At 36.0% G+C, this 25,059-nt stretch overlaps 1 protein-coding gene and 1 pseudogene across 5 annotated transcripts; both read left to right on the top strand.

Annotated features, from left to right (window-relative positions):
* The window catches only part of LOC107583880 (cocaine esterase-like), a 3,480-nt pseudogene extending 1,116 nt beyond the window's left edge, over window positions 1-2,364 (top strand).
* Window positions 2,365-5,263: 2,899 nt separating this feature from the next.
* LOC107583795 (uncharacterized protein KIAA0513-like) lies at window positions 5,264-25,059 on the top strand. 5 transcript variants are annotated; one of them, XM_016270114.1, is made up of 14 exons: window positions 5,264-5,391; window positions 10,268-10,311; window positions 11,739-12,222; window positions 12,743-12,842; window positions 15,272-15,345; window positions 15,495-15,565; window positions 16,412-16,616; window positions 17,549-17,589; window positions 17,884-17,962; window positions 18,837-18,914; window positions 19,406-19,435; window positions 21,661-21,741; window positions 21,863-21,957; window positions 23,524-25,059. In XM_016270114.1, exons 3-14 carry the CDS (start codon window positions 11,852-11,854, stop codon window positions 23,571-23,573), a joined length of 1,275 nt encoding a protein of 424 aa, XP_016125600.1. In that variant the 5' UTR covers window positions 5,264-5,391; window positions 10,268-10,311; window positions 11,739-11,851; the 3' UTR covers window positions 23,574-25,059. The 5 variants fall into 5 exon arrangements, with proteins under 5 accessions (XP_016125600.1, XP_016125603.1, XP_016125601.1 ...); XM_016270117.1 differs by lacking the exons at window positions 5,264-5,391; window positions 10,268-10,311 and adding an exon at window positions 6,418-6,493 and having other exon boundaries at window positions 11,739-11,787; window positions 11,901-12,222; XM_016270115.1 differs by lacking the exon at window positions 5,264-5,391 and adding an exon at window positions 6,418-6,493.

Genomic DNA, 25,059 nt, shown 5'->3' with positions numbered 1-25,059 from the left:
TTTTTGGGCAGTGTAGAGTAGGGCTTGTTGTTTGTCATTTCTCCGATCACAAATGCAGACATGGTTTTATGTTTATGCGGCGCAATGCAACGCAACGCATAAAAAGACAGTATAAGTCATTATAATCCGTAATTATGTCCCCACTGGATGCTACAAATGCCTTGTTTATAATGAGTTTTAATGTTTTTGTCTCGTCGCTCCGGCCGGACAGGGCATCACAGTATGGTAAGGGGCGTAACATTTCCGTCACATACTTGAGGTATTCGGCCAATCACAATGCACTGGATAGCTGGCCAATCAGAGCACACCTCGCTTTTCAGACCGATGAGCTTTGTAAAAATCTACGTTTTTCAGAAAGGCGGGGCATAGAGGAGAAACAATAATGTACAGTATGTGGAAAATAATGTGTTTTTTTTTACCTTAAACCGCACAAACACATTTCATTACACCAAATACACAAAATAATGTGCTTTTTAGCAGCATCATATGACCCCTTTAAAGTTACTGTCACATATGCAATATATCTGTACTAAATTCCTTATTTACCACTATATAACTATATATTTATATTTACCTATATATACAATATATATATATATACACTGTAAAAAATAGACCTGTGAAATTTATGGTAAAAACTATTTGATACAAAAAAATACGGTAGCAGAATTTTAGGTTATATGAGACTGAACTGAACATTATTTTTCATTAACTGATATAATGTTAATATTACAACTAAAGTAATAACATCTGTTTTGTACCAGTATAATGTACTGATAACCACCATAATAATATATGTGGTAAAAGAGACAAAATTTGCCTTCTCATAAACTGAGGTAAATACTAACATAGAAGGTGCACACAGTGTCATGCACACAAATACAGGGTAACATGGAACTGTACATGGTAACACAAGTGACATAAAACAATGCAATAACCTTAATTGAAAAACAGAAATTGTTAAATGAAGCCCAAATGACAACAAAAATGAGATTCCAAGTGCCAAATATGTCGCAGGTAAATGTGGAAATGTCAGTTTATGTTTTTTCACTGTAAATTAGATGACTGCTCATTTTTACTTCCAAAATCTGTACATTTAACAGCATTTTACTTGTTTACTGTAATGTCCCGCTAGATCTATTACAGTTTTTCACTGTACATAATAAAGGAACTTGCCATTACTGACTGTAGCCGTTTTACAATGTTTTAATGTTAAAATGACAACATTTCTTGCAGTGTACCTTCTCTTGCTGTATTCTAGATGACTTCAAAACCCAGATATTCTGTCTATGGTGGCAAAATCAATGATGTTGGATTTCACACCAACAGGAGTCTCAGAAGACTGTTTGTATCTGAACATTTACACTCCTTCTCAAAGATCAGAATCAGATAAACTTCCAGTGAGTACTGAATAACGGCTTCTCTCATCTAAACTAGAGGACAGCACTTTAACTTACGAATTCACAGTAGAAATTATTCTGTTATATTCCAACCCTTCTGACAAAAGCAATTTATGCAAACCAACAGGTAATGGTCTGGATTCATGGAGGGGCTCTGGTCACGGGCGGTGCTTGCACGTATGACGGATCCCCATTAGTGCCCTATGAGAACAGTTGTGATTGTCATTCAGTACCGACTTGGAATGTTAGGATACTTCAGGTATTCATTTATGGTGGAGAAAGTGGGCATTACTTGTGCAGTCTGTCCCTTAAGAATGACATCAGGTTTCTAGTTTCATACTGAAGCTGCTTCTGCAATGGGTTATAATAACACATACTTCTGGTTTTAGCACAGGAGATAAGAATGCTCAAGGAAACTGGGGTTTCCTAGACCAGACTGCTGCTTTACAGTGGGTGCAGCAAAACATTAAAGGTTTTGGAGGAGACCCCCAGTCTGTCACCATAGCTGGGGAGTCTGCAGGAGAAATCAGTGCCTCTTTTCTGGTCAGTAAATGTTTTTAAAAGCAGCATTATCTTCATTATCTTTCTCTATTGTTGCATATTAATTATTTACAGTATGTGCCTGATATGATTAATAATGATTCATCTTATGATTTCTGACTAGTCTTTAAAAAACAAGATAAGTTCCAAGTAAGTTCATTGTGGTCTCATTGGGGTTCCCCTGGAAATATGATAATAAGTGAATAGCTGAAAGACAAGTTGTTAAAACAACATAAGACCTTATCTATTAATAGATTCTCTGTACAATTCAGTGCAAGGATCAAGTGCGTTCTAAAGATGTATTCTTATATTCTTCTAGACATTGTCACCCATGACCAAGGGTCTGTTTCAGCGGGCCATCTTTCAGAGTGGGGTAGAAACTATGGGGGGGCTACTCCATCAAAGTGTTTGCCACGGTATTTAGCCCAAATACAACAATAAATGTGTACTGTTCAATAGTTCCTTATAGGGAATCTGTAGAATTATGTCAGATGCCAAGAATTTTAGAGCCTTGTTAAGTTTAGTTCAGTTCGCTTCATTTTGTCTTTATTTCTTTTCCCGAAGGCCTTATGGTTTCAGCATTTAGACATAAACAATACGTTAAAAAAGTACAAAAACATCCTCCCCAAAAGTTAAATCGATACAAAAAAGCTTCAGCTCAGCCTCATTTGAAAATACACATTAAAATTCCTAATGTAAGGTAATTATTGCCAATGTTTAGAAAAAAAGGGGATTATCTGTGATATGTTTGGCCAGGTGGTGGCAAATGTTACTGAATGTGACTTCAGCTCTAATGAAGTGCTGACCAAATGCATAAAAGAACTGACTGAGGAACAAATCATCAATGCAGCTAAAAAGGTAGGAGCAGTGAATTTGAGAGGAGATACTTTCCAATAGCTCATGAAAAAAATGCAATGCTAAGATCTACTGGTGATATTCTCAGTAAATATACAGCTTGAAAAGAGAATAAAATAATTTCTCAGACCAAATGACTTCCTTAGCAACACATTTTCCCTGGAGCAACAGTTGAAGGGGAATTTCTTAAAGCTCAACTGAGGAGGTACTAAAGAGTGAAGATTTTCAGAAAGTTCCAATTCTTGTCGGAACAACAAATCATGAATTTGGATGGATGCTCCCTCAGGCAAGTATCTGACATTTTTGTATGGAATGGTAAAATGAAACAAAAGGTCTATGAACTATTTTTAAATAGTAATGCATGTGCATATTTTTTTTTCAGGCCTTATTCTCAAAAGACTGGGTAAAAGGGATGGACAAAAAATAGTGAAACAAATTTTGGACATTTTAAAAAAAGATGGAGTAAAACTCAACTTCTCTTCTTCTTTCTTTCCAGATCATTTGTAATGATTTAGAAACTAAAACAGCGATACAATGCAAATGAGTTTACTCGGATTAACTCTTTATTAGTATTTGTCTCCCTCTAGTGAACAAAGTACAAAATATAATTTAGGAGACTCGGTAGAATATGTGTAATCCTTAATTCTGTCATCATAGAGGCCAGGAGTCAATGAAATCACAGCAGAGGAACACCTCAAAACTGCTAAAACTCCAGAGGACATTCACGACGCATTTACTGAGATGCTGCTGGGGGATATTTTTTATGGTGATTCCCTCCATTATGGTTGCATTTTACCACAGAGGTTGGTTGCAATTTTACTGGCAATATTTCACCATCAGTAATGTTTTACTGTTGGTTTGCTTTATTATTTTCCATCATTCTTCGTTCTACACTGATCAAAATTATAAATGCAACACTTTTGTTTTTGCCCCCATTTTTCACACAGATGCTGGAGTGCCTGTGTATGTATATGTGTAACCAAATAAAGGGGGCGGGTCCCAACATTTTGGTGTGTGCAGAGGAAAAAAGGACAGAAGAAGCTATTACGGATTTGAGTTGTGCATGACTGAACAGCTGTTAACCGTATACTAACGAGCAACTGAATGTTGCTGTCGAGCAAATGTGAAGACTGGAGTTACAACAACTTGTATGACTTGCGTGTTTTCATTTCATTGACTTTTCCCGGGATTCAGAGTAAAAGCTCCCTACGGATTAAGGGGTAAAAGCAGAGATGTTTGAACAATCGGGAGAGATTGCATTGAGACACTTGTTACACCTTTGAACTGTTCTACAATTGGACTGCGTTGGACTAAAGAGAACTGAAAATACAGCCTAATTCAGCAGCCTGTGAGTTTTGAAAATCGTTCTTCTTTGAAGGAAATGCAGGAATGTTAATTTGAATAGGGTGAAATTCATCATGTAATTGTGTTCAAGAGATTCTTTTTTTTCTGAAATGTTGAAATGTTCTCTTTAAGGGAATGTTTATTCCAAATCCAAACTGTGAAAAAAGAAGCTGAATTAGCCTTAATTGTGTATACACAGTTTACTTAAAAGGGCCCAAGGGTTGTATCTTTGATAAATTTGTCATTATTTTCTGTTTCTATTGGTTTATTCAGTGTTTATTTTCTTTGACTGATTTTCCAGATTTCAGGTTAAGCTGACTAAATCTTTCTTTTAAGTTGATTCTGAACCAGTCAACTTACTTTGTGAATATTCATCTGCTTGTTATGGCTGGTAATTTGACTTTAGGCAATTGTTGGTTCTGGGGTAGGGGCGTTCCCTTTTATGCTGCAGGACATTGTGAGGTTGGGGAGATATTTGATGGTTTAGGGCTTTCTCATATGTGCTATAAACTCCAGGTTGGGCCCATGACAGAATATAAAGCCTAGAACCCTCCTCATTTTAGCCCAAATATATTAAACAGAATAGTATGGAACGTATTGAATTTGGAGGCAAGGACAAAGATCCTTTGTCACCATTCATCCAGAGCCACAGGATATTTAACCCATATCAAGACGGGCATAAGTACCCGTTTCATATGTATGAGTTCCAGAGTATATTTAAAGATCTTAGACCCAGCTTTGTGAATGCTGACCATGGTGATGATCTTGGATTTGTGTTTGGGGCCTGCTTTTGGGATGGCCATATCAAAGTGGGTATGCAGATCTAAGAACTCATTTGTTTTGGCAAATTATTATGATACTGGACATTTATACTGGACAATTTACTATGCCAGGGGTTTGAAACTGCAAATGATTGAAACAAAAGTGAAAATGTTAATGATGAAGTGGTTATGGATATAAACTCTTTATCATCTAGAGCAGGGGTGGGCAAACTTGACCCTTCCAGGCCACTTTCCTTCAGAGGTTAGCTCCAACTCTAATCAAACACACCTGAACCAGCTAATCATTGTTTTCAAGACTACTAGAAGGCTACAGGCAGGTGAGTCATATCAGGGTTGGATCAAATCTCTGCAAGAAAGTGGCCTGGAAGGGCCAAGTTTGCCCATCACTGATCTAGAGGAACGCTCACTGAGGAAGAAAACCAGCTATGCAGAACCATCATGGTATACTGGGTTAACTTTATTCGTACTGGGTAAGTGGTACATCAGTTGCTGGACAAAACATTTGTTAATGATGATCCTTTATTCCTTAAATAAATAACCACTCACAAAATGGTCCCAATCTGGTGCACTGGCCTGTGTATGACAAGTCTAATAAATACATGAACCTGGGATTGAAGAAAACTGAGGGACAGAGTCTGAAGATGGACAAGTTGATCTTTTTCACTGAAGAATTACCTAAAAAGCTTGCAGCACTCCACGAAGCCTAATTAGTTATTTAATTCAATTAATGCTTCTACTATAAATAAAATCTAATTTGCACATCTGTGTAAATAATTATTCGTCTCCATGCAGTGAAACCGTTCCCAGAGAAACCTTGGAAGCTTGATTTGCAACAAGATTTCTGAACACTTTTCTGTTTTTCTCAAATCCAGCCAAAATCTGATCATTTTTGTCTATTTTATAGTGAAATATAGTAACAAAAACTTACAGAATAATTTCAGATTTCTTTATTAGAAAGGAAAATGTATACTATTATTTACAAATCAAATAGTAAGTATTACCAATAAATAATACATGTTTTTGTAAATAAATAATAAATCTTGCCAATCAATATATTGTGTATTTCTAACATACTTATACTAGGCTATATTACTTACAATTTATTAATTCTTTATGGTTAATGTAAATATGTATAAATGCATACATGTAATAAAGAAAATATATACACGCACACATATTGAAATACACAAATTATATATATTGAAATATGAAAACACACACACACACATATATATATAAACCAATAAAATGTATTTATTTATTATAGCTACATATTCATTTCTGGAATTTTTGTTACTGTTTATCAAAATTCCCATATTTCCATTTGTGTTATTTAATTGTTTGTTGCAATAATACTACTAAACAACGTAAAGGTATGTTTGCAATTGACAATATCAAACGTGAACAGTAAAAAGTACGCAGTGTGCAGTCACGTGTCATCTAGGCTACGTCACTGGATTCCCCCATCCGCTACTGATAATGTTGCGCATGCGCACACTCAGACTAGTTCAGACTGAGCAGCCTGTACATCTCTACGGGCTGGAAGACGAAGCTCCAGCTGGAACATCCAGGGTAAGTATCATCTTACGAGACTTTATTAGGGGGGCTTGACGTTAACAGTTAGAACACAGGTGTTGTTATGTCCATCATGCAGTTTTCTTATGTAACGTTACGTAGCGCGAATGAACATGACGTGCTAATAAAAAAGTATCATTATTGATATTCATTACGCTGCAGGCAGATACTTGTATAAATGCATCCGCGAGCTGTTATATAAATGCAGTTAGCGACGGAATGAACGAGACTCGCGTACTTCCAGCATTTTTAGCCTTCCTTTCCGCATGAAAGTGTGCCATATGATTGCACAGCGTTGTTTACACTAAGAAGGTGGAGGGGGAGGTTTCATTTTGCAAGAGTAAACTGATCCATATAGTGTTGGTGTGAAGAAAGTATGAATGATCAGAGCTTTGAGAACATGGCTACTATGTCTCAAACCCTATAGGGTGTGCCTATATTGCCTAATTTTCAAATAATGCTCACATCCACTTAAATAATGAAAATAAAAAATGTGACTGCATTTATTTTATTTAATCAGTGTTACAAGCAACCAGAGATGCTGATGCATTTTGGGTTATGAAATTAGTGCTAATGAAAATATGTATTTGTTATGGTGGCTAAAATAGGGTCAGTATGACCGTAGGAAAGGTTTCTGATGGACCCTGTGATTTGTCTTTTGATAAGCTGGTATTTTGACTGGCCCTATTTTAAGACAAGTCAAATAAAATGTCTAAAGCACTGGAGCAGAAGTGAGATGGTTTTCAATAGAGAAATCCATGGTATTACCTGCAACTGCATGGAGTCTAGTTCCTTCTCGGTTTCTTTCTATTTCTGTAAACTGTCTGGGACTGCATTAGCAGGTATGCCACCTGACTTACACAGTATTTCAATGTCTTGTGAATAATTGCTTTGTGTGTTGTGAAAAAAGACTCCGACTGGATCAGTGGTTGATTTATATTTAGAGGTAAAGCCATTGTGAAATAATATACAGTATTTGGTATTATTTATATACCATTATTTATTATTTTTATACAATATTTTCTCTTGGCTTTTATTTTGATTTTTATATTTTCATTTAAGTTTAATTTTTAGTCATATTGGTTTGTGTTTTTTGTCATTTTTAAACATTACTAATTAGGTTTATATATTTTTATTTCAGTTTTAGTTTGTTCCGTTTTAGTTTTTATTTATTTCTAGTTAGTCATTTTGGTTCTTTAACTTAAACCTTTTATTTTATTTTATGCCAAGGCAAAAAGTATCTTTTTCTTTAGAGTTTTTTTAATCTAATATTTATATTTTATTTTATCTTAGCTTTATGTTAATTCAATGTTTTTAATAGTGATTTTAGTTTTAGTTCATCACAATAACCCTGTATTTAATCTGTCATCTGTAGCCTAAATCATGAAATGCTTAAATATTATATGCTATGATAATTATTGTTAATTAGTTGCAAGCATTTGCTAGGGGTTTCCTTATTTTTTTTACAGTCACAACCCAGCGATTTATTATGACAAGATATTGTGCTTTGCATTTTGGTCACGGAGTCCTACTAAACAGCGTTAGTCAGATAAACCCGGCATCCAGGCTTGACTGTAGGCCTCATGAACATGCCTACATATTTTTAAACTCCAGTGGCTTGAGATAAGAGTGCTCTTGTTTCCAGAGCCAAGCTGAGGATAATTTTTCATGTCCTATTCAAGTGCAGGCCATTGATGAAAAGCTCAGTGTTAGAAGCAATTCTCAGTCTGTGCGTTCTGTACAGTGTCTCAGGAAAGAGTAGTTTTATGTGACTTTTATTGAATCTGATGCTCTCTGGTTAGAAGCATCGATCCTTTTAGGCTTTGTTTATGTGTCTGATTGTGCGGCATCAGTCAGCGGCTAGCTGATCAAGCCCTGTGCATTCGATCGTACAGAATGGCAGTCTTAAGTTCACAGCGTCTGATACCGTGACCGATACGAGTGAGGTTTCCCTTGAGGAAATAGAAGGACATGTTGTGTAATGATGCAAATGAAACAACCTCAAATTAACCTCTCTGAGGCCTTCGTTTCACATCAGAGATACAGCCATTAATACAGAGAAACCTTTTATACAGAGAAACCTTTTGCACCTGATATAGATTTCTGCTAGCTTTTGCATGATTTTTAAATCCAGACGAAATCTGATCTGTTTTTTTTTTGTCTGGTAACGTATCACTATCCTGCATGGTTAGTAATTTTTTTGTTCCCTACTACAGATCCTCAATTTTACTTCTTGTTTCTATACCAGCATGTAATCTGAATTGGTCTATATTTGTATTTTGCTTGTAATGCATAAACTAGTGATCACTGAACTAGTTCAGTGGTTCTCAAAGGGTGGGTTACAGGTCAGTTCTGATAGTAATAATAAATTAACAAATAATAAAATGCAACAAACCATCTAATTGTGCATAAATATGATGGTAAAATAAATTAATAAAGGGAGGAGAAAATGATTCCTATATCTTTTGTTGTCAAAGGATGTGCGCCTAATCAAACTTGACAGTATTTTATCACAAATTCATCTGTTGCTTGCTACCTAAATTAGGCAAGTGACAGGACAAACGGGTTGCCTGACTTAAAACAAAAAAAAATGTAATTATTAAAATAATGAAAATACAACCCAGAGTTTATTCTTGCATCAAGGATAATCTTGGTTTGTGATTACCACAATGTTTTCAGTTGTGTGATCAATTATTAATATAATAATAATAATAATATGTTTTTAAATATTATGAATAATAATAATATAGAATAAATAAATGATAAATAGTAATAAATATAGATTATTTTTAATATGATAATTAATTGCATTATATATATATATATATATATATATTAGAAGTCATTGTTTTTTGGATTATTATTACTAATATTAACTTAATTTCAGTGTTTGCTTTTATGAACATTTTTGTGTTTTTGTGTAATAAAAGTTGGGTCGCCATTTGACAGCCAATGTACCGTCTGGGTCTTGACGCAAAACTAATTGAAAGTCACTGTTCTAGCTTAGCAGTTTTCTAGTATTTTGACCGACTTGACCTTGCACACAAGCCAACCCAATATCTCCCACCCTGAGACATTCATCACACATGTAATTATCTTTCTTTCTGCACTGCTGACTCTGATATCACTGCACTGCTTTGGTGACCCTAACCCATTCAGCCCCTCAAACCAGTGGACCAGCTCATCTGTGTCCCGTCACTCTGACAGCAAATCCTCTGCGCTGGGCCCCGAAGCTCACGAGGAAGTAGCATTTTGATGGATGGAGTAAAAAGAGGGGGCAGTGCTCCAGTGCAGGGAGGCAGGAAAATTGCAGCATGTGCATTTACCCTCTTGAATGCTGAAATTTATGAAATGCACGACAACATGCTCTCCCAGAGAGGCAGCCATGTGCAGGAGTTTGGTATTGGTCTTAACACTCACCCAAACATACAGCTGTTTTTTTCTGCCTTGTGCTTCTCAAAGATAAGTGTGAAAATAGGCGGTGGCAAATTGACACGCTCTCTGACTCTGGTTACTGTGTGTGTGTGTGTGTGTGTGTGTGTGTGTGCGTACTTTTGAGTGCGTATGCCAGCCAAGTCACGCTCCTCCAGCTCTGCATTATGTAACCGTCCTCTCGGTCCTAATGCATTTCTCAGGGTTTTGTCAAAAGCCTAAGGGGATGTAGTTTCTGGTGTTTTTTCAGTCTTGTAAAAAATAATTAACGTATAGCAAGAATGATTGTACTTCTTCATGCAGAATTCATATATTATTTTCATTCGGTTTGACTTACAGAAGCTGCTGCTCTGGTAGCCTTGCAGGGTCCACTGCATCTTTAGGTTGGTACACACTAGTTATATCACTTATGGATAATTTTAACTGATAGCCAAAAAACTACTTTTCATGATTCGACCAGTTCCTAATAGATCAAACTAATCCCAAACCCCCACCCAACCACAAAATTTCATTCTGAAATAAGTTACTCTTAGACAGTAAAGTGGCTTGCAAATAGCAGGTTAAGGGATAGTTCACCCCAAAATTAAAATTCTGTCATCATTAACTCTTGTTTGAAGATTGTGGGCAACCAAACAGTTTCTGGACCCCACTGACTTCCATTGTATTTTTTCCCCATGCTATGGGGACCTGTTTGGTAACCCACATTTTACAAAATATCTTATTTTGTGTTCAGCAGAACAAAGAAATTCAATTAGGTTTGAAACAAAATGAGGTTGAGTAAATGATGACAGAATTTTTATTTTTGGGTGAACTATCCCTTTAATACTCTGATCCAACATAACCCCTGGCCTGGTGTCTGTTGGGGCAAAGTGAACTCGCCTTTAGTTTGAGAAGGAAACGTGTCACTTCTCTTTAGAGTTGTATGAGAAGCAGATGGCATTTTCACACAGGCAAGATTAAGTACTTGTGTATATTATACTGTATCCATGATATCAAATCAATAAGCATTACCATATTTGATGTCCTGGAGGTCTGAGAAGGAAAGACACTAAAGACACTCATTGCATTACAAAGATGGCATCATTGTGGTTGTATACTATGTCGAGTGCTTCATAGTAACTCATGCTGCGATCGACTCTGTGTTGCTTCATGCTGTGGTCGGTCTGTATAAACACAGCTGCAAGGAAGTTTACCACAAAATAGGACATTAAAGTACCATAATGTTACACTTCATTCAAATGTTTTGAATGCTTGATGTTATATATTTATTACAATTATTAACATTTATTATAATTAATACAATATTTTTATATGTCTTATAAAATAATGTTAAAAATATGTTATACACTACCATTCAAAGGTTTGGGGTCGGTAAGTTAAAAAAATATTTTTTAAAGAAATTAGTACCTACGTTTATTTTGCATTTTTGCAGGATGCATTTGTTATAACGGATTTCTATTTCAGTGCTGAAATATAATTAAATACTGTTCTTTTGAACTTTCTAGTCATCAAAGAATCACAATTTCCAACCGTTTTCAACAATGTTAACAAAAAGAAATGTCTTGAGCACCAACTCAGCATATTAGAATGAATTCTAAATCTTAGAATATTAGAATGACTGCTGAAGTTCAGCTTTGCATCACAGATATAAATGAAAATATATTAAAATATTTCCATTATTTATATTACAGTATTACTGTTTTTACTGTATCTTTTGATTTAATAAAGTAATAAGTTTAACCGCAAACTATAATAAATATAGATTTAGTCATATTTATTTATAAAATTAAAATTGCTATTTTTTTTTTAGGTCCAGCTGCTGTGACAAAATTGTGGAGCTACAAACAGCGGTTGCCTCTGTGAGTTCTTTTAGCTGACATCATCATATTTCACCTAGTGACTGAATTACCCCCATAACAAAGAATGGAGGGGGCCGTGGTAAACAACCTCATAGACTTTGACTCACCCCCAGAAGGGACAGCTCCCTCTGTTCTTGGACCTCCCAGTGGTGCAGGCTTTTTCTCATCCGAGCCTCTCTTCCCTGAGCCTGCGAGCGACGCCACCATGGAGCCCCTTCTACCAGAACCAATGGCCCCCACACACACTTCCCACAGAGAAGAAGATAGTGACGCCACCGAATCTGCCGACAGCGACAACGAGGGTACAGAATCCCCATCGCGCCCGTCGAGCACACGACGGTTCTCATCCTGCTCCAGTCACAGCGCTGAGGATGCAGAAGAGACGGAGATAAGAGCGTTCATGAAAACCTATGTGGCAAAGCTCTTCCATGGAAGGTGAATTGCGCCACAAACTATGGCTTAAAGAGCCATGGACACAAAAAGAGGTGTTTCTCAGAATGTTCATGCTGCTCTCTTTTATAACTAGAGTTACAGTTTGTTACTTAGTCAAAGCTATTGTATAGTGTCAGAAGGCTTAGAATATAGTGTATGAGTCACATAGACTCCTTTTATGAGGCTTTAATGGGGTTTTTGTCCTTGTTGGAGCTTGACAACCCTTTGTGACTGTGTACTTTTATGGTATTGAAAATATACTTTTGTTCTCCATGGCGGTAAGAAAGTCATAGGGGTTTAGAACAAGTAAACAATGACAGAATCTTCATTTTTTTTTAGGTGAACTGTTCTCTTGAATGAGTAAGAAATTTCACACAGATTTATAGTCACATGTCAACCGATGTGTATATTTGCATTTGTTCCTGTTGTTTGAGGTACTCTCTCACTCTCCTTATCCCGTTCCCTTTGTCTTTCTCTTCCTGCTGCTACTCCTGGTTCCTTTAATTCTCTTTTCCTCTCTCAGGGAGGACTTTGATCATGAGGAGAAGGCTCACTTTGGAGAGCTGTGCACTGGAGAGAATGGCAAAGGCAGGGAGTGGTTTGCCAAATATATCAGTGCGCAGGTATGAAAGCAGCAACGCTGAGCAATTATGAAAACACAATCACTACATCTCTCTATTCCAATTTCAAAACATTTTATTTTGCTATTATGGTGATGGTCATTTTGGGTAATGGCTTAGACCTTTTTCACAGATTCTGCACCTGAGGTGTGTGAACGGTGTTTTTATCGTTATCTAAAACTAGTACTATTAAAAATGTTTTTTGATAATTGAAATAAAATATAAATATTGAGATGAACAATTAAAAAAAAAAACTTACTACGTAAATGAAAATTAGAATGGTTGCCTTGGCAACTAACTGAAATAAGTGTTTGTTGAAGCACTAATTTGAAGTACTCAAGTGACTAAAACTGAAATAAAAATAAAACGTTAATAGAAATATATATATAAAAAAACTTAATAAAAATGACAAAAGCACATAAAATTACTAAAACTAAAATTAGGTTCAGTGCCCTCCACTAATATTGGCACACTTGGTAAATATGAGCAAAGGTGGCTGTGAAAATAAATCTGCATTATTTATCCTTTTGATTTTTCATTTTAAAAATTCACAAAATTCTAACCTATCATTGAAGTAAAACAATGGAAAGTCAGGGGAAAATCTCATTATGAAATACATATAGTTTTCTATAGCTCAGGTTGGCCACAATTATTGGCACCCAATTATTGCAACGTTCTTTTCCTAAGATAACAGCTCTGAGTTTTCTCCTATAATGCCTGATGAGTTTGGAGAACACTTGACAAGAGATCAGAGACCATTCCTTCATACAGATTCTCTCCAGATCCTTCAGATTCCCAGCTCCATGTTGGTGCTTCTTCTCTTCAGTTCACACCACTCAATTTCTACATAGGGTTCAGGTCAGGGAACTGGGACGGACATGGCAGAAGCTTCATTTTGTGCTCAGTGACACATTTTTGTGTTGATTTTGATGTTTGTTTTGGATCATTGTCGTGATTGTAGATCCAACCACAGCCCATTATAAGTCTATGATACCATGTATCTGAACAAGGTGTTCAGGACCTCCGGCAGAAAAATAGGCCCACAACATTTAAGATCCAACAGTATATTTAACCGTGGGCATGGGGTACTTTTTAATCCCTGTTTGCACCAAACCCATCTGGTGGGTTTGCTGCCAAAATGCTCTTCTTTTAGTTTCATCTGACCATAGAAGCCAGTCCCGTTTGAAGTTCCAATCGTGTCTGATAACTGAATATGCTGGAGTTTGTTTTCAGATAAGCGAGGAGGATTTTTTTTGAAACCCTCCTGAACAACATGTGGTGATGTAGGGGCTGTTTGATGTTTTTTTTTTTTTTTTAGGCTTTCTGACCCTAAGACTCAACTAATCTCAAGCAAATCTCCAGCTGTGATCCTTGGATAGTCTTTGGCCACTCAAACTCTCGTCCTCACCATGCGTTAGGACGATATAGACACATGTTCTCTTCCAGGCAGATTTGTAACATCTTTAGTTGCTTAGAACTTCTTAATTATTTCCTTACAGCCACTTCCTATTTTGCGAAGCGCAACAATCTTGTTCTGCACATCAGAACTACATTTTTTGGTTTTACTCCTTGTGATGGAGAATCAAGGGAATTTGGCATATGTGTTCCTCATATTTATAATCCTGTGGAACAGGAAGTCATGGCTGGACAATTTCATGCTCCTAGTCACCCTGGTGTGCTAAAAAATGTAAATATGAATGGGATATTTTACTCATAATAATTTGTAGGGGTGCCAATAATTGTGGCCAATATGCATTGCATGATCGTTTTACTTCAACGAAAGGTTCGAATTTTGTAAATTTTTTTGAATGAAAGATCAAAAAGATAAACGATGCAGATTTATTTTCACAGCCACCTTTGCTCATATTTACCAAGGGTGCCAATATTAGTGGAGGGCACTGAATAAGCTAATTCAAAATATTATTAAATAATGTAATAGCATAGAAGTCACACTAAAACACCACTGTGTGCAAACGGTGCATATTCATTTCTTCACCTCTATTTAAGTTGGAGAGTTGACACCGTATGTGTGAAAAGCAGAATTACCAAAATGTTGGCCAATATTAAAAAATGTAATCTTTAATAACAATAATAATTTAATAACGCTGTTAAATGTACTCTTATAATGTTGAGATACTTTTAAAATCATTGTTTTTTTGTGTGTGTTCTTAATAAAAAATAAATGTTTAATTTATTTAGTCTTTTCTATTCTTTTTCTATTACTTTAATAGTTGCCATTTATTGGTTATCTACCATAACTTGAAAATAAATTTCGGCCTTAGTTATCCTAAAATACACATCGCTATGAACATCAAGCACAGTCTATTTAGACTCGATGTACCAATCGCTTTCTAAAAGATAAAGAAAACTTATGCAATAAAATGTGCATCAACAAACACAGTTGTGATGATAACAATGCTTTGTGTTTGCAGCGCTGCCACTCCAAATGTGTAAGTGAACAAACGTTCTACAGGCTGGTTCAGTCCTTCGCTGTTGTTTTATTTGAGTAAGTACATCAGTGATAATATCTCAGATGTGTGTTTGACATTACATGGAAGCCAAACCAAACTGTTAAGAGCAAATTTACCAATTGTCTGTAGAACTCTTGGCAAGTCAGTGTGTGGCAAGTGTGACCCATATTTGATTGATTGACAGATGCCACCAGGTGGATGATTATGGCCCAGCCAAACACCTCATGACCATGTGCTTCACATATTACTACATGGGTAAGAGAGTTCGCCATTAATATTAAGCAAGCATACTGTGATGTTGTGAAGAATGTAAGAATCTGATAAAGAAACGTCCAGACCTCCTCTCACTTCCTGTTACAGCCTATGACTCAGATATTACTGGCACTGCCGCTTATTGTTTTGGAAAAATTTTACAATGCCATTTTAATGTGTTTTCAAGGGTGATTGGTTTATATGACCTGGTATAAAACCTAGCGATGTGGGAAAAGGTGCATATACACTACCATTCAAAAGTAAATACGATTTTTTTTAAATTAATAATAATTATTCAGCAAGGATAAATTTAGCTAATTGTTCAAAGGATGACAGTAAATGCATACAGTATTACAAAAGATTTACATTTGAAAGAAAATTCAGCTTTGCCATCACAGAACTAAATTACATTTTAAAAAATATTCTAAAATAGAAAAGAGTTACTTTCAATTGTAAAAATGTTTAACAATATTACTGTTTCTGCTTTATTTTTGTTCAAGTAATTGCAGCCTAAACGTTTTTTTATACATTTTATATATTTTAAAATCTTACTGACTCCAAATTTTGAACGGTAGTGCGGTTTCACTGAATAAATTCACCAAAAAATGCAATTAATAATTACATTTTCTTAATTATTATGTATCCTGTGGTGCAAAACTGCTAATGATTTGGATCCCTTTTGTTGTGATGTTAAGAATTTTTTTGGAATCAAATCATCGAATTCTAATTGTGAAGTGCCTAAAGAGAATCCTACTCCTAATATACACAGTGTGCGACTGCATAGTATGCCTTTTTAATTAAATTCATTTTAATTTCTATTGACTATGTATGTGTGTGTGTTTGTGACAGGTAAGTCCCAGCTGTCTCCCACAGAGCTGCTGGAGAGGCCCAGCGGGGGGGTCGACTCGTATCTGCGCAGTGGAAAGGTCTGGCTCTCTGGGAAGAAGGATATCGCAGAGCGACTGCTCAAAAACACCTCCACTAAGACTGATGTTAAAGGATTCTTTGGGGGTCTGGAGAATAAACTGAGAGGACCTTTGGGCCGAAAGAACGAGTGGGTGATTTTCTGTCGTAGCTATTACTCACTCTTTTAATTAGTAACGCTTCTGCTGTTCACAAACCCATCCCATTCTCATTCTGTCCTCCTCAGAGACACAGAAAAACCTGCTGAACAGAAAACCAAAAAGATTTACATTTGAAAGAAAATTCAGCTTTGCCATCACAGAATTAAATTACATTTTAAAAAATATTCTAAAATAGAAAAGAGTTACTTTCAATTGTAAAAATGTTTAACAATATTACTGTTTCTGCTTTATTTTTGTTCAAGTAATTGCAGCCTAAACGTTTTTTTTATATATTTATACATTTTATATATTTTAAAATCTTACTGACTCCAAATTTTGAACGGTAGTGCGGTTTCACTGAATAAATTCACCAAAAAATGCAATTAATAATTAATTTTTCTTAATTATTATGTATCATGTGGTGCAAAACTGCTAATGATTTGGATCCCTTTTGTTGTGATGTTAAGAATTTTTTTGGAATCAAATCATCGAATTCTAATTGTGAAGTGCCTAAAGAGAATCCTACTCCTAATATACACAGTGTGCGACTGCATAGTATGCCTTTTTAATTAAATTCATTTTAATTTCTATTGACTATGTATGTGTGTGTGTTTGTGACAGGTAAGTCCCAGCTGTCTCCCACAGAGCTGCTGGAGAGGCCCAGCGGGGGGGTCGACTCGTATCTGCGCAGTGGAAAGGTCTGGCTCTCTGGGAAGAAGGATATCGCAGAGCGACTGCTCAAAAACACCTCCACTAAGACTGATGTTAAAGGATTCTTTGGGGGTCTGGAGAATAAACTGAGAGGACCTTTGGGCCGAAAGAACGAGTGGGTGATTTTCTGTCGTAGCTATTACTCACTCTTTTAATTAGTAACGCTTCTGCTGTTCACAAACCCATCCCATTCTCATTCTGTCCTCCTCAGAGACACAGAAAAACCTGCTGAACAGAAAACCAAAACTCCAGGTAGTTCACGATGTACCACCACTGTGTTTTTCATCAGGTGTTCTCTAGTTCTCTCCTCTCACCTGTGGTAATCTCTTGTCATGTCTTTACCAGTTTTTAGATGTCTCACTTTCTCTATGTATACTGATTATGTGATTCAGTGGTTAAGAATCTGGGCTGGTTACCCAAACCATTCATTAGCTTCCACCATTATGCTGTTGAGCAAGACCCTTAACCCACAGAGTTGGTCTCTGTAGACATGTGTACTGCAGGTGTTTGAGTTATTTACTGTGCTTATCTCTGCATACCCTGTAGTTTCTCCCCCTCTCTCCCCGGATAGAAAAGAAGAGGAGAAAATGTACCTGTACACACACCTGAAACAGCAGCCCATTTGGTAGGTTGTCAGTCATAATTATTCAAATTAACAGCTGAAGTTATTTCTAAAATGTATCATTTTACATAATTAAAAATTCATGTTATTTACATTTTTTGTATGGACTGCATTTGTGGCATATTGTCAGTGTTTTAAGTTGTTTTAAACAGCGGTTACATTGGTTTAAACATATTCAGTCAGCGAATACATCGTAATCATATTTCATGCCAGAATGAAGTAGAATGAAGAAATGAAATTGGATTTTGCATTGTTGTTGTTATTATTATTATTATTATTATTATTAATGTGAACTTATTTACATTTACAAGAAATTATACCATAATATTCAAATATTTTATCATACATTTTTTTTATTTTATAATTTCTATATATATTTTTTTTATTATTTTTTTTATTTTATTTTTTATTTTTTGCATTACAGTAATTACAGTATTTATTTGATTTGCTTCTGAAGAAACTTTCTTTTTATTATCAATGTTGAAAAGAGTTGTGCTGCTTAATAGTGTTGTGGAAACATCAATTTTTATGGCAGCATTAAATAAATTTGCTAGAACAAATAGTACCATAATATTAAAATATTTTACATTATATAAATAATATATCACTATTTGTTTGTCATTACAGTTATGTTGTCAGTTTACCACAGAAAGTTATCTTTTGTAAAACAAAACAAAAAATCTATTTGCAATAAGACAAACTGAAGCCTAGCAAGAAAGGAGGCTGATGGTTTTTATCGACAAGGTCTGCTGATATTTTAAAAGTTCTCCAAAGCAGTTTTAACATTGTTCAGGCACTAGGTCTAATCATTTGCCACATATAGATGCTAATGTTGCTTTGGTTGCATCTGTTTCTCTTTGTCTTTTTTTTTTAAAAGGCACACTTTGAGGTTTTGGAACGCAGCGTTTTTCGATGCTGTCCACTGTGAGAGAAATAAAAGATCCCCCACAACGAGGTGAGAGAGTGCAGGGTTTTTCACCGTATACGCTGTAATTCTTATTGCTTTTTATAGAGTGCTTCTTTTCTCTTTCTCCTGATATATCGTGCAATTAAACAAAACAGACTTTGCACGGCACCTACTGCGCATGTAAGATTGCGTGTTTGTTTAGACTGCGTGTTTGTTTGTGTGTCTGTTAAAGCCAGAGGGAGAGATCGAGAGTTTACTTTGTGTTTGATAGATTGTTAGTGATGTTGAAATAAACTACCCTGAAGTTTCAGCCGAGGTGCGTGACTGTGTGCCCGATGCATATGACAGTCTTGCAGTGTGTTTGTAGTGGAAATATCTGATGTCTGGATGCGTCCTGAAGTCTTTCTCTGTGCTCTTATGGTTTACTCTTCCACAATGCTCATCATCCTCTCTTGCCTTTCTTTCTCTTTGTGGCTCTTTCTCTCTCTCTGCATGTGACTTTAACCCTTTATCTCCCTGTGCCTTGCTGCCTCACGCAGGCGGACGGCTGAGGAAGAGAAAGATGAAAGGTCTGTCCTTCATTCCGTCTGCTGCTCTGGACATTGCAAGATAGAAACAGGAAAGCCAAAGAAAGAGGAGGATTAAAAAGGAGAGGAGGGACAGTTTGATCAGTTCGAATGAAATGAGAGAAAGATGAACAGAGGATACGTTTGGGGGAAAGTGGAGGGAGTTTAGGAAACGAATGACACACTGACAGAATCAGGCCAACGTTTTATATACTTTCATTCTGCGCCGGGTTTTCATAGTCGTGGAAAACTTCGAAATATCAGGGGATTGTTTTGATATTCCAGACCTGAAAAAGAATTCAAATGAATAAGAAATATAATAATAAAATCTCAAATACAAACTCTTAATTATTTAATATACACTAACACTGCTGTTTAAAGGTTTGAGGTTGGTAAGATTTAAAACATCTTACTGAGGCTGAATTTATTTGATCAGAAATACAGTAAAAACAGTAATATTGTGAAATATTATTACAATTCAAAAGAACTGTTTTCTGTTTTAAAATGTAATTTATTCCTTTGATGATAAAACTTTATTTTCAGCAGTCATAATTAAATGATTCTAATATGCTGATTTGTTTTTTGGGTTTTTTCTAGCTCCACTCTAAAATATTTCACTAACTAGAAGTTCCTCATTTTGAAAGCAATTCACTGACTGGAAAATTCTCAGGTCAAAAAAAGTGGGAACCCTCTATATATTTCAGTGCAGGATCCAGTCAGGAAGCTGTGTAACATTCTGATAACATTTTCATCAGTACTCAAAGGAAACTAGGTCCTCCAAAAAAGCACTGACTCATGTTGGCCACATATTTGCCTAAGGCGTAATGCATTGTCTTTTTTATCATGTTGTCTACATTGCACAACTTTAACTTTGACATTTTGGATCTTAAAAGTGGATAAAATATTTATTAATACTAATAGTTGTCCCATAAAAGTGAGTTGTATATCTATTCTGACAGCAGCGAAAACATTAATAAATACAAACAACCATACACTCATGCAGGTAGTATAGTAAAATAAATAGGCTTATTAACTTTTAAACGGAAAGAGAACACGCTTTTGTTGTTGATTTCAAAAGCCTTGCATCCAATCAAACACAGTATTTTGGCATGGCATTTCAAATTCATCTGGCCAGCATGGACAGGTTGCATGACATGCCCTATTTATTGAAAACCATAATATTAATACATTTCAATGTTTAACCGAGGACATTTTTGTTTACTTTTGTACCATAAACAATTTTGGGACTGTTTTGGGGTCATTGTAAAAATCTGTGTTCTGGATCCAGCTGGGAACCACTGATCTACATTACACAAAATGAGAAGTAGTGAGATCACAGTATTCACTCTTTGCCTTTTCCTCTTTGACACTGCATTATTTGCTATATCATTGCATGCACTCAGTCTATTGCATCCAAGTGCCTATTCATTGCTATGTCAACTGCTAACCAAGAACAGCTTGAACTATTAGAGGTGTTTACTAAGGCAAGGATAACTATTACTAGTGGACATACTTGCCGTTAGGGGTTCTGTCAAATCCCCAGCTGTAAGTATTAACCTGTACTTTGACCAGTAATTCATCCCACACTGTTTGTGCTACAGACATAAATTATTCATCAAGTCATCAAATCTCTTGTTGAAGAGAGATGTTACTTTTATTACTTTTACTTAGTGTTCAGACAATTTTCATCTGGTAGGTGATAAAACGAAAAAAAGAAAAAGAAAATGCATTGGAACAGAATACAGTTATATATTAGTGTAAGCCATGGGCCAAAAAAAAAAATAAAAAATTCCAGTGAGATCTTCTCTTTATTTTTAGGAAAGGAACATTTTGCACATGGAAAAATGCATTGATTTGTTGACTGAGCATTTTTTTCCTGTTTCGAGAGCTGAGTTATGCTGTGGTTCCGTGTTGCTCATATGCTTTTTGTTATTTAAATTTTGTCTTGTTTATGTTTTGACTCATTGTGAATCATGGCTACAGCTGTCTGCTCACTAAACCTGGATTTTGCATGAGCACCAATGAATGGCTAATACACATTTGTTCTTTTGTATGATTGTTTTTACACCTTTTAACTCTCTAACCTCCCAGTATTTATCGTGATGTGTTAAACGTTTCTGAGTGAACTTTAACATTATGAAAGATACTGTGTTGATGGTCTCTCATGCTTGATGAGAGAAGTATCAGTGAGAGAAATATCATTGACCCCCTTGTTTTTGCACCTTCAGAGAAAAGTGGTGCCATATGACCCAGGAAGAGAAAGACGATAGCTCCAGATTTAATGAGAACATCACCTTCGGTCAGCTGGGGTGAGTCGCATGGCATTGGTCTAATTTTACACAATATTGACAAAAAAAATGTTCACTGCATATTTTCGCCCATTGTTTTGTATGCTCATATGCTCAGAAATATTTGCTTCTGTTTATCCAGAACATTCACCCATAACATGGTGGCTTTTGGATTGAGCAAGAAACTCTGCAATGACTTCTTGAAGAAACAGGCTGTCATTGGAAATCTGAATGAAGGTAAATCACTTTCCAGCTTTCTGTTCCAAATTTTCAAAAAAATAATTACATTTCTGTCAGGACCACTATCGTCAAAATGATAGATACTTAGCATAAAATTTGGTTTGGCGGTATGGTTCTGTTCTGGGCAAAAACCTCCCTGCCCATCCATGCAGCCTGTCATGAATGAGCAGGGAGAGCAGCAATAATAACCCCCCCAGGGTTAACAGAACAGAACAAGGCAGATATCATTAATGTACTTAATGATATTTAAGTGTAACACTTTATTCAAGATAAAGGAGTCTGATTAGCAAGGAATATCAGAAAGCCAAGTCCTGACTGTGGCGAAAGGTGAGAGGAAAGTCATCCTAGGTGTATATGACTTTCCTCTTTCAGACGAATCCAGTCAGAGTTATATTAAAAAAAGGTCTTTGATCTTTCAAGCTGTTTCATGGCACTCAGCAGGTGTTGCATGCATCAGTCCAAAAGAACTGAAGTTAAATAAAAATCGCCCATCCATAAAAAAAAAAGTGTCTCACACGGCTCCGGGGGTGAACAAAGGCCGTCTGTAGTGAATCGATGCGTTTTTGTAAGAACAATATCCATATTCAAAATGTAATCACTTTAATCTAGCTTGCTCTCACTGTTGTACACTGGAAGCAGTTCCGAGCGGATGAGGTATGAGGTCAGCGCTGTGCATGCGCCGCTCAGAAGTGACGAATGCGGAAATGCAGCGGAGAGATCAAAACAAAACAACAGTCACTAATTAGAAGTACAAAACGAGGATTTGTAAAGAAGAATGTCGGAGGATTTCGATATAAGCCAAGAGGAAACTTTGCTTCCTTTGCTCCTGTTAACAAACGTTGGTTTTCACGAGACTCACCGGCGCATGCGCAGCACTGACCTCATACGTCATGCTCCCGGAACTGCTTCTGTGTACAACTGTTGGTGCAAGCTACATTAAAGTGATTATTAAGTTTTGAATATGGATATTGTTCACCTCCTGGAGCCGTGTGAGGCACTTTTGGTTTTTTATGGATGGGTGCTTTTTATTTAACTTCTTTTGGACTGATGCATGCAACACCCGCTGAGTGCCATGAAACAGCTTGAAAGATCAAAGACAATTTTTAATATAACTCCGACTGGATTCGTCTGAAAGAAGAAAGTCATATACACCTAGGATGACTTTTGGGTGAACTAACCCTTTAATTACAGTACCGTTCCAAAAAAACCCAATCTAAACAGTTTTTATTGTGAAATATTTTAGCTGCCATTATTAAATTATTGTAATATGATGATTTAGTGTTCAAGAAACATGTTTTATTATTAGCAATCTTAAAAACAGTTGTGCTACTTAATATTTTTGTGGAATGTGATACTTTTTTTCTGGATTTTTGATGAATAAATATGTTCAAATGAACAGTATTCGATAAGTTCAAATAGTATTTACTGTCACTTTTGATCAGTTTAATACAAGTAATAATAATAAAAGTAATAATTTAAAAGTAATAATAATTTCTTTCAAAAAATATTTGAACAATAATGAATGTGTAAATATGGTTCACACTTTTTATTATCCTTTTTCAGAGCAATACAAGCTGCTGTGTGACCACATTGAGCAGATGGCTGCAGAGTGAATATCCAAAATCATCTAAAATCTGCCATCCACATCAGCACATCCATTCAAGCTCTAATGATCAGTATTCCACAAATGGCAACAGTTTCGCCTCTGTTATCACCCCAAAGCCCTACCACTATCCTTACCAACCAGTACAGAAATAATGCAACTAAAATAGTTGGCATAGATCAGCCACATCCCATGATCCTATAGTGTCCAGCTGCAGTGTAAAAATTGTTTATTTTTGTTCAAAATGCAACAATGTGAAAAAAAAACTCTGCACATACTCTGGAATGGCAATATGGCTCAGAGTCTTCAGGCATCATAAGACACAATATAAACTCTGTATTATATATTATGACGAGAACGCGATGCAAATCACCATTTATAATATTCCACATATCTTTCCTCCTACTTTTATGTACAGAACTATAGTACTAAAAGTGTTCTTAGAGCAAATACAATGACAAATGATGAACAAAAAATGAACACTGTCTAACAATATCAGTATGTCACTATATCAATATCAACAAAATCAATGTATCAATATTATTGGTCAATATTTCCAAGTCCATCTGCTCCTGTTTGATGTTCCCATCTATTGCACTTTTATGGTTTTGTGTTCTTCCTCTATGGATAAATTGAGTATTAGTGTTTGTGACATGCTCATAATATGTGGAGACTCGAACTATGTCTGTCCCCCGGTTTAAAGTGCCTTTAGTCATATATTAAGCGGTGATCTTCCCATTTTAGTGCGAACAAACCTGTGTCAGCATGCTGTTATCCTCCCATGACTCTGGGGTAGCGCTCATAAGTTTGTGCACCCTGCCAATAGATGTGTTCGTGTTGAATGGATAATGCTTGCGGTTCGTATTTGAGTCAGTTAAAGAAAAGCATCATGCTGCAGCTGTTTCGATGTTGTACAGTGTTGTGTCTTTAGCGCATGGTATGCATGCACGTTTACCATCTACTTACACTGTTGTGCAATTACATTTCAAGTCAGTAGAGGGCAATCATAACCCTCCGCTTCGACTGAAGATCGGTGGAAGTGAATGTTAACCACTGAGTGGGGTCTTCAAGAGCTTGTATTGGATCATATGTCCTCTATCTGAGGAAAAAATAAATTTTATATATCTGGATTGTAAATACAGATTGTTTTGTTCACACAATAATGAGGAACTGGATACTAACAATGGGCTAGTTTAAAGGGATCATCAGATTGTTGGGCATTTATTTATTCAGTGTCTGTATGTGTTGTTGTACATGAATGCATGGTTGTATCAGGAATGTGCTGGATCCAATATGGTCTTTGCATTTCAGATGATGTTGTTAATATTGTGCTGTCTATGTAAATTTACTGTATGTTCATAGTAAGCGCAGTGGTCTGCATTGTATTTTTCCCAAGTGCCCTGAATTTCCTATTGGAACGTACCTAGAAACCAACAAGAGAGGTGTTGACCTGTCTCTAATGTGTGAAGTGTTTATAATAAAAAATCCAAACAAAA

The sequence above is a fragment of the Sinocyclocheilus grahami genome, unplaced genomic scaffold, assembly GCF_001515645.1.
Source record: "Sinocyclocheilus grahami isolate Dianchi unplaced genomic scaffold, SAMN03320097.WGS_v1.1 scaffold55.1, whole genome shotgun sequence".
Classification (NCBI taxonomy): domain Eukaryota; kingdom Metazoa; phylum Chordata; class Actinopteri; order Cypriniformes; family Cyprinidae; genus Sinocyclocheilus; species Sinocyclocheilus grahami.
Note: the sequence above shows the minus strand (reverse complement) of the source record. Positions and strands in the feature narration are given on the sequence as shown.